At 40.4% G+C, this 15,330-nt stretch overlaps 1 protein-coding gene across 1 annotated transcript in view; it reads right to left on the reverse strand.

Moving 5' to 3' along the window:
- Positions 1-2,478: 2,478 nt before the first annotated feature.
- Positions 2,479-15,330, reverse strand: part of Pggt1b (protein geranylgeranyltransferase type I subunit beta) — a 40,991-nt gene continuing 28,139 nt past the window's right edge. Inside the window, exons 7-9 of the mRNA XM_021150574.2 lie at positions 11,677-11,861; positions 9,418-9,526; positions 2,479-4,570 (exon numbers count right to left, since the gene is read on the reverse strand). Of these exons, the coding sequence (XP_021006233.1) occupies positions 4,389-4,570; positions 9,418-9,526; positions 11,677-11,861 (476 nt within the window). The 3' untranslated portion in view covers positions 2,479-4,388. The remainder of the gene's footprint in view (positions 4,571-9,417; positions 9,527-11,676; positions 11,862-15,330) is intronic.

Raw genomic sequence — 15,330 nt, forward strand, 5'->3', positions numbered from 1 at the left:
GCAGTTATAGTCTCTGTATTAAATTTTATTAATTAGTATTTTTCTCTAAAAACTTCATCTCTTAATTTGTGTGAGATTCCTCAGGCAACTGGAAACAGTTGTTTAACAACCCATTCTCCATCTCACTTAAAGTTTCCTCCATTCCTCTCCTGTCTCTTAAGAGGTTAGCTAATGGATTGTTTCCCTGAGCATCCTCACCATGCCAAGCAGCTTTTGAATTTCTTGCCTTTAGACTAATTGCCTCCTGCTTTCATCTTTCCTACCTCCTTTCTCTGCTTTGCTTTGTTTTGCTCCTTGATCCACTTCTGAGACCACGGGCATCACTGCAAACTCTATTCTCCATGTTACTGACTGCCTTCCTTTCTTTCTTTCTCCTTTTTTTTTTTTTTTTTTTTTTTTTTGGTTTTTCAAGAGACAGGGTTTTTCTGTGTAGCCCTGGCTGTCCTGGAACTCACTTTGTAGACCAGGCTGGCCTTGAACTCAGAAATCTGCTGACTGCCTTTTCAAGGGTGATGTCGCAGGGACCTTGCAGTGCCTTCTGTGCTCCGGTCTGTGAGGAGCTGCTCTCTTATTTTACCATCAGGAACCGACTGCATTCTTACATTTGACTTTCAGTGAAGTCACTGTCTTGAAGGAAGGGTTGCTCTAGAAAATGGCTCCATCTTTCTAGCTCCCTTCCATTCCCTGTGATTTAAATGAATATGGAGGCCTATATGTATGCACCTAGATTTACAGGCTTTTCCTCCCAACAGTTATTTTAGCTGTCTCTTCTTTATGTCTCATGCCTATCCTGTCCAATCTGGATTCAATTCTGGCAGTTACTTCCCAGTGCTATGTTTTTCCTCATTAATTTCAAAAGGTGTATAGTATAGTATCAGGCCAGGCCCCCATCCCACTATTTCAACACTCCCCAGCCCACGGACAGGAATCTGTAGAGCTCTTCTGAGTGTCAGCCATTATTTTCAGATTGGCCCACTGTCCTTTGACTTAAGAACATTGCAATGCTCCCATGTGCAAGGCGTCAGTCAGACTATGGCTGCTTTCGCCTACATCCCCCACACATCTGTTCTTTCACTTCTGTTCTGAGGCTCGTGGGAGACCACCTGTCACCTAGTTCTGCAGTGACCATGGCTATACTTGCTACTCCTTCTGTTGCTAAAAAAAAAAAAAAAAAAAAAAAAAAAAAACTACACCATTGGTAGCATCTTCCTTCAGTTTAAACGCTGTTAAGAGTTCTATTGTACCAGAGATTTTACACTTTTATGATCACATGAAACTATAGTTAGATATCTGCTCTATCCAAAGTGCTTTTCATGTATACCACCTCATTCATTTCTGACTCAGCTCAGTGAATGAAATTCTATTACTTCATCTTTCCAGTGGCAGAACTGGGTCCAAAATCGTGCTGCTCAATAGACAGATAAGCTGCAAACCATCTAGCTATAGATAACCTCCTTCTCACTGTGTCTATCACTTCTTAAATTATACCATTGTCAGCAAAATTTATATTTGAACTTAATTACTTATAGCTACATATTTTAAAACCTAATAAAAACAAATATTACAGGTCAAAGCTAAAAACATAGGTGATAAATAAATGTTTCTTGCTACTCTTCAGAAAGTACAGTAAGAGGAGGAGAGGCTGGTGAGGAGCAAATGGCGCTGTACATCTGAGCTACGTGTTCTTCCTCTTCCTCTGCCACTACTTCTAGAAAACATTATATATGGTGCTTATAATTTATTAATAAATATTTTCCTTATACATAACTACTTAGGAAAAGCTAGAAACAATTTTTCCATACTTCATTAACAACTCAGTATTTTTTGGTTGGTTTCTATGAAACATGAACATTCACTGGTCCTTATCACATGGAACCTTATCTCTTCGATATATTAGAATCATTCTGCCATTAATATTCCTTTGCTAGTAAATTATTTAAGAAGTGTGAAAATATAAATTACTTTTATGTTAAATAAATCTATTTTGTAGTCACTTTTTGTTGTTGTTGATTGAGACAAAATTTCTGTGTGTTGCCCTGGCTGTCCTGGAACTGACTCTGTAGATCGGCCTGCCTCTGCCTCCTGAGTGCTGGGATTAAAGGCATGAGCCACCACCTGGCAATAACATATTTCTTAACGTTTTAACAACTAATGGCAGCTCAGGAAAAGCACTGCCTTGAAACACTCCTACAGCATCTCAACGCGCTCCCTCAGCTACTCTCATGTCTAGGAGATGACTCAGTTTGGGATGGGAATGATTAATATTATGATTAAATAGAAGCAACTGGAAAAACTCATGAGAGGACAACATTTCTTGGTAAAGCTTTGTCCTCTACTACGGGAAGACTTATTTCTAACTAGGATTTGTTGGTTTGTTAGTTTGAGGACCAAGGATCAAAGCCAGGGAACTCAGGGCTTTGTGCGTATCAGGCAGTGAGCTAGACTCTCAAGCACTAGAAACTCAAGTCTAAGCCAAGCTGACAAGAGATGTATTTTTTAATCATATGCCAGGTTTCCCTTTAGAAGAACTGTTATGTAGGAAATATCTCTTTAATTTAGGAAATAAATGAAAATGCTATTATCTACCCATGGACACTAGTAATTTAGCTTTTACAATGATGTCTGTTGATTAGTACAACTCTGATTACTACCAAAACTAACACACCCATTTCCTCTATTGAAAAAATTTCCTTCTTGTCACCAAGTCATAGATGTAATTTAATGTGACATGTTGGTTGCTAACAAAGGTTTTACACCATCTCCATTTGGTTGTTAGTTCATAGAACTAAGACAATAAAACAAGACGACAACGAGTAAGTAAAACCCTAGTTTATCCCTCAAAATGAATATATTTCCCTCCACCCCCGCTTAGCCAAAAATATAAAAATATAAATGAGTATGTATACTCCAGTGGCTCTGTTTATATTTACAGATTTACCAAACTTAAGAACATTAGAAAAGTGTTTACAGGCTGAGTATCACTATCCAAATGCGTGGGACCAACAGGAATGTTCCAGAGTTTAGATTCTGTTTTCAGATTCTGCATATACACGTCCGGGTCTAAATATGGAATGTACTTACTTCATACACTGTATTCATTAGTTTCAAGTAATTTTATACACTATTTACAGTGTCTCTGAAATTTACCTGTGACCTATCATATAAAGAGTGAAATTTTCCAATTGTGTCACGCTGTCAAGTTTAAAATTTTGGATTCTGGAGCACTTCAGATACTGGATTTTATTATTGTTGTTGTTATTGTTTTGTTTTATTTTGTTTTGTTTTTTTGAGACAGGGTCTGATTATATAGCTCTGGCTGGCCTGGAACTCACTCTGTAGACCAGACTGGCCTTGATCTCAAACAGATCTGGTTGCCTCTACCTCCTGAGTACTAGGACTAAATGCATATGGCACTATGCCTGACCCAGATATTGGATTTTGGATTAAGGATGCTCAACCTGGTAGATGGGAAATAAAACAGTTAACTATAATGGCCACAAAACACTGGGAGGAAAAAAAAATTTTTAAGCAACTAAAAAGAACTCAGCTATAGCCATACAAGTATAATTTATAGTTTCTCAGAAGAATAAAACACTGAATGTCTTTCTCTAGAGAGCGAAGATTGTTTCTTCCCTTGCCCCAGACAAATGGCAGTCAATGATTTGGGATTAAAACAAAACACAGCAGGTATTCACCTAAGGAATCTCTAATAAAGACATAACTTTTTCATTCATAATTAAACAGCTCATTACTTCTCCCTCACTTAGATAATACTCTCCCTTTAGAAAACTATAGTATTAGTTAAGCCTACTTTTTTCTTATATGGACTTTTCATTTGTATTTGTATACATTACACATGTTTAGTTGGCACACCTTAAGAATAACACAAAATATGTTATTCTTTAAGAAAATTATGAGACTGTCAATTTTTAAAGAATAATCCCAGATACTTAATTCAATAAACAAATTTCTTACCATCAGCAGTAGAGATTTTTTAAGTGAACATTAAATGCTCACTGAAGATTATCAATGCCATATGAAGTGTAAACTTGTTTTGAAGATTTGTGTCCATTTTGTAAGCCAGAACTTGTACTGAGGGTTTTAAGAAGATAACCTACAAACATATAGTCAATCTGCCCCATGAAACGTCTCAGAAACACAACATAAACAGTTAAGAACCATACCAGAGTCCTGCTAATGTTCAAACTTCAACAAGAATTTTCTTGAAGTCCAGTACAGTGGTTACTGGCTCAAGAGCCCATGCTGAAGTATTAGCAGTACAAGCTTTTGACTTTTAAAACTACCCCTTAAAGAAGAGCACACTTGGTTACACATGGCTTTTAACCTTGAGCTACACTTATGCTACAAAACCAATACCCCAGGGTTAGTCAGGTGGCAATGTGGACATTGTCTGAGCACTGTTTGGAGTCCTTGGTCTTCCAGCTTTGATGGAGATCACGGAGGCGCTCAGAAGTCCGTGTGCTTACATTCAGAGCAGGATGCACTTTACAAATCCCACTCTCCTCCATGAGTGACAGGCCGCAGATCCCGAAGTATGCGTGCAAAGCATCTGGAAGGCATTTGAAGCTACGATCAGCACTCTCACTTGGACACACTGCAAAGTATCTACAGCAAATCACTACATTTAAAATTAGAAGGGCCCCCAATGAAGGAGCTAGAGAAAGTACCCAAGGAGCTAAAGGGATCTGCAACCCTATAGGAGGAACAACAATATGAACTAACCAGTACCCCCAGAGCTGTGTCTCTAGCTGCATATGTAGCAGAAGATGGCCTAGTTGGCCATCAGTGGGAGGAGAAGACCTTGAACTTGCTAAGATCATATGTCCCAGTACAGGGGAATGCCAGGGCCATGAAACGGGAGTAGGTGGGTTGGGGAGCAGGGCAGGGGGAGGGTATAGGGAGCTTTGGGAATAGCATTTGAAATGTAAATGAAAAATAAATAAAATAAAATTAGAGAAATGCTAGTTTGTAAAAGAATTAGTCTCAATTTCGAACACTATTTTAAAGTCGATCAAAATCATGCATTTTACTATAAAAATTACTATTAGAAGAATATACCACATGATTTTCTTGCCTATGTTCTCTAAGGATCTTGACAGTAATACCTGCTGACTACAAAATACAGGGGAAAAAAGAATTTATATTATATAATAACTTTTTCTTTCATTTCCTATTTTGTTTTTGTGGTGCTAACTCTATCCAGGGCCTTCTAGATACTCAGTATGTCCTTTACCAGAGTCTTAGAAAAATTTCTAAATAGGAAAACAAGAATAGCTTCCTAAAGCAAGCAGGAGCACCTGCCTGGCCACCTGAGCTCTGTCTCCACAGGTCCTAGGCATACAGCAAGCCTGTGTGCAGTGCAAGCAGAGAGGCCACCTGGAGTGCTGTGCAGCTTCTGCCCTGACAGACAGCAAGGACTCACTTTCTGTGTAGCTAGGAACGACCCTGTGCTCTGGCCTTGCCAGTCTCCCGCTTAGGAGCCACAACCCTCTACTGAGTAGTCATGCAAACGCATGGCCTCTGCCTGCCCGACAACCTTATATAGTCTTCTCAAGTGCCCAGAACCCTGCAGTTATGGGACACTACAAAAAAAAAAAAAAAAGAGGTTTCACAGCAAGCCAAAAATGTGTTTCTATTTTTGAAATGGCCAGCATTTAAGATCGTAAGAGCTATTAAAGTTCAGAATACCTTCCTTCACAAGTCTAACTTTGTTATAAGCTAAATGGCTCACTTTCCTCTAATTTTCAGAGTAAAAGAATAATTTTCCCCTTATTCCTTATAGTTACTCTAAAATTACAAGGTGAACAAAGTAGTATTAACCTCGTTTGGAAATCAAAAAGCTTTCAAAAAAAAAAAAAAGAAAGGACTGGAGAGACAGCTCCATAGCTAAGAGAGCACTGGTTGCTCTGAGTTGCAGTATCCATAGCTCACAACCATCTGCACGTCCAGTTCCAGGGGAGCGGACACCTTTTTGTGGCATCTGCAGGCACAGCATGCATGTGGTGCACAGACATACACATAGGCAAAATATCCATACACATAAAATAAGGGTTAAAAGAGGTGACTAACAGGGGTACAACACACACTGAGTATAGCATCAACTGGATCTTGTAGAAAATCTAAATCTCTCCATGTGAAATTTTTTCCTCAAAAGAAATTTTGTAAAAGTCAGAGATCTGCTTTTAATTTTAAACCTCCAATCATTAAAACAGAGCAAACCAAAGCAAAACTACCCAAGCAGTCTAACATCCGATCTTCTGTAGACATTATTCTCCACAAGAGTAACAGAAGCCCTGAGTCAAATCTGCTACTTATCTTACTAAAACAGTTAGGGTGCTCATCTGGCAGACAGTAGCTCAGAGGTTTTCCTATAGGCTCGCTGAGCAGGCCTTGCCCGCAGACCTTCTGTTCAATGGTGCACAGGCTCCAAGACCCTGTCTCTAAGTCAGCCTCATACAGATACAAACAACTAAACTTAGCAACTGATCTCTTTAGAAACAGAACTAGAAAGCTAGGCCTTGTGGCGGTCCACACCTTGAAGCCAACACGTTGACAGCAAGAGTAGGAGGATTAAGAAATCAAAATCAGGCTGAAGAGATGGCTCACGGTTAAGAGCAATCACTGCTCTTCCAGAGGTCCTGAGTTCAATTCCCAGTAACCACATGGTGGCTCACAACCATCTGTAATGGGATCTGATGCCCTCTTCTCTTCTGCTAAGACAGCTAGTGTCTTATACAGTGTTTTATATATATACATATATATATATAAATCAAAATCATCTCTGGCTATGCAGTTGGCTCAAGAAGAACATGGGCCATATCATAAGATCCTGTCTCAAAAACCTACAGCCTACAAAATAAAACTTCACGGTACCTGAAATAGTTGGCATTTCAAATATGTAAGACGGACTCGAAAGGTTGAATTTATTTGTTATTTGTTAAAACACTGCCAGACTGATAGATTAAAAAAAGGAGGTGGGGGGAGCCAGGAACAAAATAATCAGCAGATTTCTTGGACATCAAACTTATTTACATAGCCAACTTATTGGCTATGTGTTATACATATCAAAAGAAAAAAGATCTCAAAACTATTATTTTGCTTGAGAAATTTGTGAAAACATACCTTGGTGTATGCCTTTGAAATATCCCACATTTTTCTCTAAGACAACATGTTTTTAATAAAAACAAGTGTAAATTATTCCTTTTACTTTAAGCAAAATACAAATTCCACAAGCCTCTTCTTTATGTTCTGATTCAAGCACACATTGCAAGCACAGAAGTTCTATAGAAATGAACAGAAAAGCGGTCCCTAGTGTCACGGTAACTAAGACCATGAGCCCTTCCGTGCTGCAGCAACCACACCTTAGTGCGCATCCCCCAAGAATACACCAGATCAAATACACCAGAGTGTTCCACTATTTTAGCAGTGATTTTTATAGACAAGCTGCAAACAGGCTCATTTTGTTGAAGTAAAATAAAAATGGGGCGAGTAAAGGCTGGAGAAGGCTGCTAGAGAGGGGTGCTAATTTGGGGGTGCCAGTCATATGGTCTGTTGCTATTTGGTTCCTGTGTTTTAGGTAATGAACATAAGAACCCAGAAATTAAAGTACTGGTCTAAAGAAATTAACTGAAAGCTGAGTAGTGGGATTAAATCCCAGCACTTGGGAAGCAGAGGCAAGTGGATCTCTGTGTGTTTGAGGACATCCTGATCTACACCGTGAATTCTAGGCCATCTGGGGGCTACAAAGTAAGAACCTGTCTTAAAAAAAAACTAACTGAAATTGCCAAAATTTATAGGCAGCATGGCATACTTATAATTCAGAATTTGAGAAATTTTTAACTAAGTTAGTACATGTTCACTGTACATAATGAATTGCATAAGAAATTTTCATTGAAGAGTATCATGTGCACTGTCCTTTCTCTCCAACCTGACAGTCTCTGTTGCTTTAGGGTCATATGTATATAAATGATCTGTGTCTATATGAAGTCAAAGATCCCAAACAAGAGAAAATGGGACAGGTACCTGTCTGAGCCTGGTGTACTTTTCCTAATATGAGGGTCTCCAGTTGCCATTTCCTGCCAACAACACAATTTCATTTTTTATGGCTGACTAAACTCCACTTACCCATTCATCAGTTGTTAAACACCAACGCTGGGTCTTATCTTGGCTACTGAGGATGCATGACATGGCCCAAGGCTCTCTCTCTGTAGTGCGGTACCTTATGCTCCTTTGAGTATACACCCAGAACTGGCACAGACTCTCCTGACTTCACTGTTTATGAGGTGGGACTGCAAGCGTGCATCACCACATCTGGTTTATGTTGTGCTAGAGATCAAATCGAGGGCTCCAACATGCTAGCAAACATTCAACCAACCAGCCACACTTGACTTGAGCAAGCCCTTGAGCAATGTTTTTAATGTATTGATGAATTTGGTTTTGAGAATTTTTTTTAACTTAGAAGTCTCTCTTGTTCCCCTCAGAACTCAGTGTCCTGTATCAATGTGAAGTACTTGAGAATCACTTGTGAAGAGAGAATCTCAGTTACAGAAAGGTCCAGTTCAAACTGACCCGTGACCATGTTTGTGGGGCACTGTCTTGATTCCTGCTGAATGTAGGAGGGCTTGGCCCACTCTGGTTAGTAACATCACTAGGCAGGTGATCCTGAGCTGTATAAAAAGCTAGCTTTAGTGTAAGACAATGCAAGCAGAGAGCAAGCCTAACTGACTTTTCTCAATAGTGTATAAGCCTAGTTGTACAAGCCAAGTAAACCTTTTCCTCCTCAAGTTGCCTTTGTCAAAGTAATATTACAGCAATAGAAAAGCAACCTAGAACACAGCTTAGGTCAAAGCCAATAACCCTGCTATCACAGCTAAGAATCCTGACATTTTAAATGAGCCAAGTAACTCCTTGGCTAGGACCCACTCAGAACACCTGCCTTACTTTCACATATGAAATAAACAAACATCGCTAAGTATTAGGGATGTGGAGAGATGCACACACACTAACAGAACTTAACGATTTACCCTCCCTTTATACTACCCATACCTTAAACCTGTCTCAAACATAATGGTTATGATTTTTATTTTGTATGTAGCCATGGGTAGGTGCCTGGGTGCACATTTAGAGGTCAAAGGACAACATATGGATTGGTTCTCCTCTTCTACCATGTAGGTCCTGAGAACTGAATTCAGGTCAGCAGGCCTGGCAGCAGATGTGTTTATCCACTGAGCCATTTCACTGGCCTCCAGATACCATCTTTTACAAACATATTATTAACTATATCATTAGTGGCAGTATTTTCTTTCATGTACACTTTCTGAAGAAGACATAATACTTACAAGGTCTACTCAAGAAGTAAAACACTTACTCCTTGAGATTTGTGTCAAATGTAATTACCTGGATGACTGTCTGGCCATTTAGCAAATCCCCCAACAAGGCGATCTTGAGTTGATAAGATGTAGTTCCTATTCTTCTCAAAGTTAGTGTACTGGAAAATTTTCAAAAGCTAAAAACAAAATGACAAAAATTAAGAGGCACAAAACTTCTTACTGGCCTATGGCTCACAGTTCAGCTAATGATCACTCAGATAGACTTAGTCTAGTTTAGACTCTCAGAGCAAATCTCTGGAGACTTGAGCACTTAAATTAGCCAACTATGGTAGCTTTTTTATTTGGTTACCAAGCTCATTAGCAGGAAGGTTTGATATTGTCAAGATATGACTTCTACCAAGGCACACCTATAGATTTAGTAAATACCTACTAAAATTACACACACAACACATGCAGAAGAACATTACTTAGGCACAAGAAGGAAAACATCATATATATTAAAAAAAAAAACAGATGGCTCTTAACATCATGCTAAAGTAAATAAGGAAGACACTGAGGAACAAATATTGCATGAGTGTGATAGCTTACAAGGTCAACTCAACAGGATCTAGAGTCAACTTCCGACAAACCTTTGGACATGCCTCTGAGGGAATATCAAGATTAGGTTGCCCGAGATGGAAGACCCACCCTAACTGTGGGCAGCACTATTTCCATAGGATAAGATGGTGGACTGCACAGACAGGAGAAGCTAAGTGAACCCCAGCAATCCCTGCTCCTGCTGCCAGACCTTCCCTGCCACAATGGGATGTAACTCCCAAAACTCTTAAGCCTCAACAGACCTTTCCTCCCTCAAGTTGCTTCTGTCAGGTATTTTAGTAACATGATGAGATGCCCGGAAAGGACACGTGGAGACAGCGAGCACAACATGACTATAGGAAGCTGGGGAGAAGACAGGGAGGCACTACTGCTGACAGGATCACAGGTCTTGTGTACAACGGCAATGGTGGTTATATCTTATTTTGGATATCACTATTACTACTGAATGGTTAAAGTGCTAGACATACTATGCTATAGCTATGTTCACCACAGTGTTCACAGGAACATTACAACAGAACAACAAGCTTGACAACTCAGACCCTTCTGAGTAAAAGGGATGGTCTGGTATTGGGAGCTTCCTAGGGTGATGCAACAGGAAACAGCAGCATCACTTAAGTGATACTTAGTGTGGAAAGTAATTACAGCTCATGCTTTAGATGTGGTATAGATACTAGCGGTATTCTTCTGTTAAGTTGTTTTCATTTAGAAGACATACTGAGGGATTTCCAGAAAACAAAGATTGGCTTCAAGTCAACCTGGTGCCTGGGAGGAGTTAATAGGAGACGGATGGTTGTGGCTGCTCTGGGGTGGCCAGTACTGATGGTGAGGAATACACAGGCGCTCAGTACACTAGCCCCTCTATTTTATGTAAGTCTAAACACATTGCTAAATGGCATTAGCATAAGCTAGTGCCTTCATTTTAAACCAGTCTATTTTCATATTTGTTTCAAGCACATACATGATTTTTAAGAGGGAAAAAATAGGACCGTGGTGGTCTGAATAGGTATGCCTCCCATAGACTCCTGTGTTTAAATGCTTGGTCATAGGGAGTGGCACTATTACGAGGTATGACCTAGTTAGAGTGAGTGGTCTTGTTGGAGGAAGTATGTCACTATAAGGGCAAGCTACACCCAGTCTGACACACAGTCCCCTTCTGCTGCCTGTGGGTAAAGATGCAGAACTCTCAGCTCCTTCTCCAGCACCATGTCTGCCTGCACACTGCCACGCTTCCCACCGTGATGATAATGGACTGAAGCTCTGAAACTGTAAGCCAGCCTCAATTCAATGTTGTCCTTTATAAAGAGCTCCCTTGGTCATGGTGACTCTTCACAGCAGTGAAACCCTAACTAACAGAAAGACATTACATACAAGAAGAACACAAGCTCTGTTATATTCAGAACATCTGCACAAAGATGTAAACACATTTCAAGATGAAAATGATATAATGGCTCAGTGACTTTATGTAGCAAATTCAATCCATGAATTTTGGAAGTTTTAGGCAAAACAAACAATAAAAAGGAAAGAAAATTTTCAAATGGATTTCCAGTGAATGGCCAACATTATTTCTTTAAAGTTAACTTCCTGTTTCCAGGTATGGCTTCCTGATTAATTCCTGTTATAGATGCTTTAGTTAGCTTTACTAACAAGGTGTCTGGTCTAATGGGTATGTAACAAGTCCTACAGACGTTTAAGCAGGTCCAGGTATCATGTGGCTGGGGTGTCTTATTACCTTCAGTGTTGCGCCCACCCAGAAGGAGTAGCAGGTGTCGACGGGCTTGTTAGGCCTTCCGTGGTACCCGTTCTGCTGCCTCATTATGCACCACCTCTTTATCCTGTTCAGTTCTTTCTCTGAAAAAACTTCTTCCAGTTTACCCATCAGGCACAGTGACGCAATGCCACAGAAGGTGGATCCTCCTGATGATCAAAACACAAACTGTATGTCTATGGCCTATGAAAGCAGCACGACATGTCGGGAGAGGGGACAGTCCCATTAGCCTACAGGACAATGAAATAAAGTTCAGGAAAAAAACTCAGAATACTACAGTCAAGTCTCCCGTGCCAACTGGAAAAACAGAACAGAATTTAAAATAATTTAAAGTTCTAAGGCATTATACTTATAAGGAGCAAGATCAAAGAATCTGTCCAAATTACACGATTTACACTTACACCAGAACTAACCCCCTTACCCCCTTATGTCCCATAACTTTCTCTACGTCCACAGATCTGCATTCAGGGAGGCAGCTGAGAATCCAAACCATTAAAAAGCAAACAGCTTCTAAAGTGACTTTCCTCTTATCACTTCCTGGCTAATTCAGCAAAACAGTATTTACACAGGCATTAGTGCCCAAGAGACTTAAAGATAGAAGCAGCAACACAGGCTATATGCAGATTAAACTCTGTCCCATAATGGCTTTACCAATCAAGTTTGTTAATTTAATTAGCACTCATGTTTGTATATACCAAGTTATCCATAAGAATCTCTCTCCTCTGAAACATGGGACTTAAGGTAGTCACCAAGCACACAGTCAGAGGTAGAGTAGGAAACTAAGCACACAGGCACATAAAACAAGTCCGTTTTCTTACTTAATCACCATACCAAAAAACATAAAGAGAAGGGAGTTCATGGGATTCAGTGTTCAAAGGAAATTAGGGCCAAAGGGATTTAACATTTTTGTTCTGGACTAAGGAATACAGATCATTTTTAAAGAACCATAGAAACTAATTTGTCTGAGATTCCTAGCATGAATCTTGAGAGATAAAAATAATTGTAGTCATCACAAACTCAGACAGCCCAATTCTTACACAACATATTCAGACTGTACCCCCAAAAGTGCTTTGCTCCTGATGAATTAGTAGGATAAAGTGAACAGCACACTTGGTGATCAAGGCCCAGGACATCAGTCACCATCTGCCTGGTTAGTCTCTCTATCTACAGATACTGACCATGTAAAAGATAGGAACAAAACAACTGACTTAGAAAAAGGAGAAAAGAACATCACCAAACACAACAGATTACATGTTTAGACTGGGGAGTCAGGAATAAAAGCACAGGAAAAAGCAAGAATGCCATTAAGCCCAAACAGTTCAAACTCAGCTTCCCAATCAATTGCACACATCTCGATGCACAAGTAGGTGAGCATCAGGAAGTAAGATTACAGCCTAGCAGATCAGCAGTGACAATGAAAGCAGCATGAAGCCAGAATTACAGAAATCAGCGCTTGCTCAGGGCTGGACGGGGACAAAGGACCAACTTTCACCTAACAAGTGACACTGGGACAATGAGAGGAAAGGCATAGCTCACACAAAAGGGGAACAAGGAGAGGAGCACTGAGCATGCTGGCAATCCCCCACAGCTCAGTGTGGTTGCTGGAGGGCCACGGGGCTGGGACTGAGCACTGGCAGGCGGTGCTGTCCCAGCACAGCCACTCTACAATTCTGAGACTGTTTATTCGTGAGTACTATACTGGTTAACCCTGACTGTCAATGTGATAGGAGTTACACTTCCTGTGGAAGTTCCAGAGGGTGGGAGAAGGGCATCATTCCAGTAGCCTTCATCTCTCTGCATCCTCCCTGCAGATGAGTGTGGTGAGATGCCTCAATCTTCTGCCTCCATGCCTTCTCCATGGTGACTGTGCCCTTTTACTGTGAGTCAAAGAAACCCTTCCTCCCTGGTTGTCTCAGGTACTTTGTCCCAGCAGCAGTCAACCAGCCTAAGTAGGAAAAGACATGTTCCTCCAACAGGTCTTTTTCCTTCTGCCTCTCACAGTGGTTTAGCCCTTCTAATTGACTCTGTCACTTGAAAGGTGCCTTTTCTCAGCAGTCTGGTATTCTGAATAAATGAGACTATATGTAAGTTCTCAAATGGTAGCTAGCACAGAGCAGTAGATAAACTACATAGTAACTTTCATCTTAGTGCACAAATCTGAGATTACAAATTAGTGATATGTGGGAGACAATTAGTTTAACTGGATAACTAAAAACTAAAAAACAAACAAACAAAAAAACTCGAGACAAAAAAACATTCAAATTCCTGAACTGCGGGATACTCTAAAAACTCAGTAAATCTGATAGTAAGTTGTTCCATATTTCCAAACAGTGTTAACAGGCTTGGAAATGAAGAAGACCTTGTGTGGTATGTGCTATTCATGTAGTGTGTGCATATATGTATGCGGGTACACATGCACATATGTATGTCATAGGCTGATGTCAGGTATCATATATATATAATACATACACACACACACACACACACACCCATATATGTTGTTGATACATATATATCACATACACACACATATATGTTTGTTGAAGAAAGATTTCTCTGTTTAGCCCTGGCTAAGCTAGAACTCAATCTGTAGACCAAGTTGGCCTCAAACTCATAGAGACCCGACTGCCTCTGCCTCCCAAGTGCTGGGATTAAAGGTATACACCACCACGCCGGACTCAATGCTACTTTTTGAGACAAAGTACATCACTAGGTTCCAGTGCTGGGGTTCCAGGTCCATGACACCATGCCCAGCTTACAGAGGGGAATCTGAACTCGGGTCATCAGTCATCATGCTGATATGGCAGTTGCTTTACCAACTGAACCGCCTTCCCACTGTGGCCTTGTCAGCAGGTTGAGTGTGGTAGTGGAATGCCTGTAATGTCAGCACAACAATGGCAAAGGCCTGAGGTCTGCCTGGGCTACACAGCATAGCCCTCATCTTAAGAAAATTAACAAGACTGGGAAGATGTCGGCTCAGTGGATAAAGCCCCTGCAGGAAAAATGTAGGGACCTGAGTTCAGATCTCTGAAATCTACATAAAGCTGGACACAGTAGCACAGGTCTGTAATCCCAGCAAGCTATCAAGTTAATTTGTCTGGCAAATAAGAGAGTTTTCTCAAACAAGGTGGAGGGTGAGAACCCACATCTGAGGCTGTCCTCAGATCTCCACATATTATGTGGCATGCAATGCCTATGCCTATACGCAAGTACACACATACTATAAAGGAACACACAGACACATTAAAAAATTTAAAGTATGCATTCTGAGATGGTAAAATGAGACATGGTCAGCATGTAAGGGGGATGACAGATTTGAGTGAACATAGGGTTAACTGATAAAGATGATCTGCTCAGCTATATACCAAATGTGTTATGAATACACCACTGGATAAAACAAGGCAAAGTTCCTGTGGGGATATAATTAAGTGGAAAGAAGCAAACAGTAAACAAATATATAAATACAGGTCACTTAGAAAATGCAAATTGTAGAAAGAAAAATAAAACCAGAACAAGAATTACAGAATGGCCGGGCGTGGTGGCGCACGCCTTTAATCCCAGCACTCGGGAGGCAGAGGCAGGCGGATTTCTGAGTTCGAGGCCAGCCTGGTCTACAAA

The sequence above is a fragment of the Mus caroli genome, chromosome 18, assembly GCF_900094665.2.
Source record: "Mus caroli chromosome 18, CAROLI_EIJ_v1.1, whole genome shotgun sequence".
NCBI lineage: Eukaryota > Metazoa > Chordata > Mammalia > Rodentia > Muridae > Mus > Mus caroli.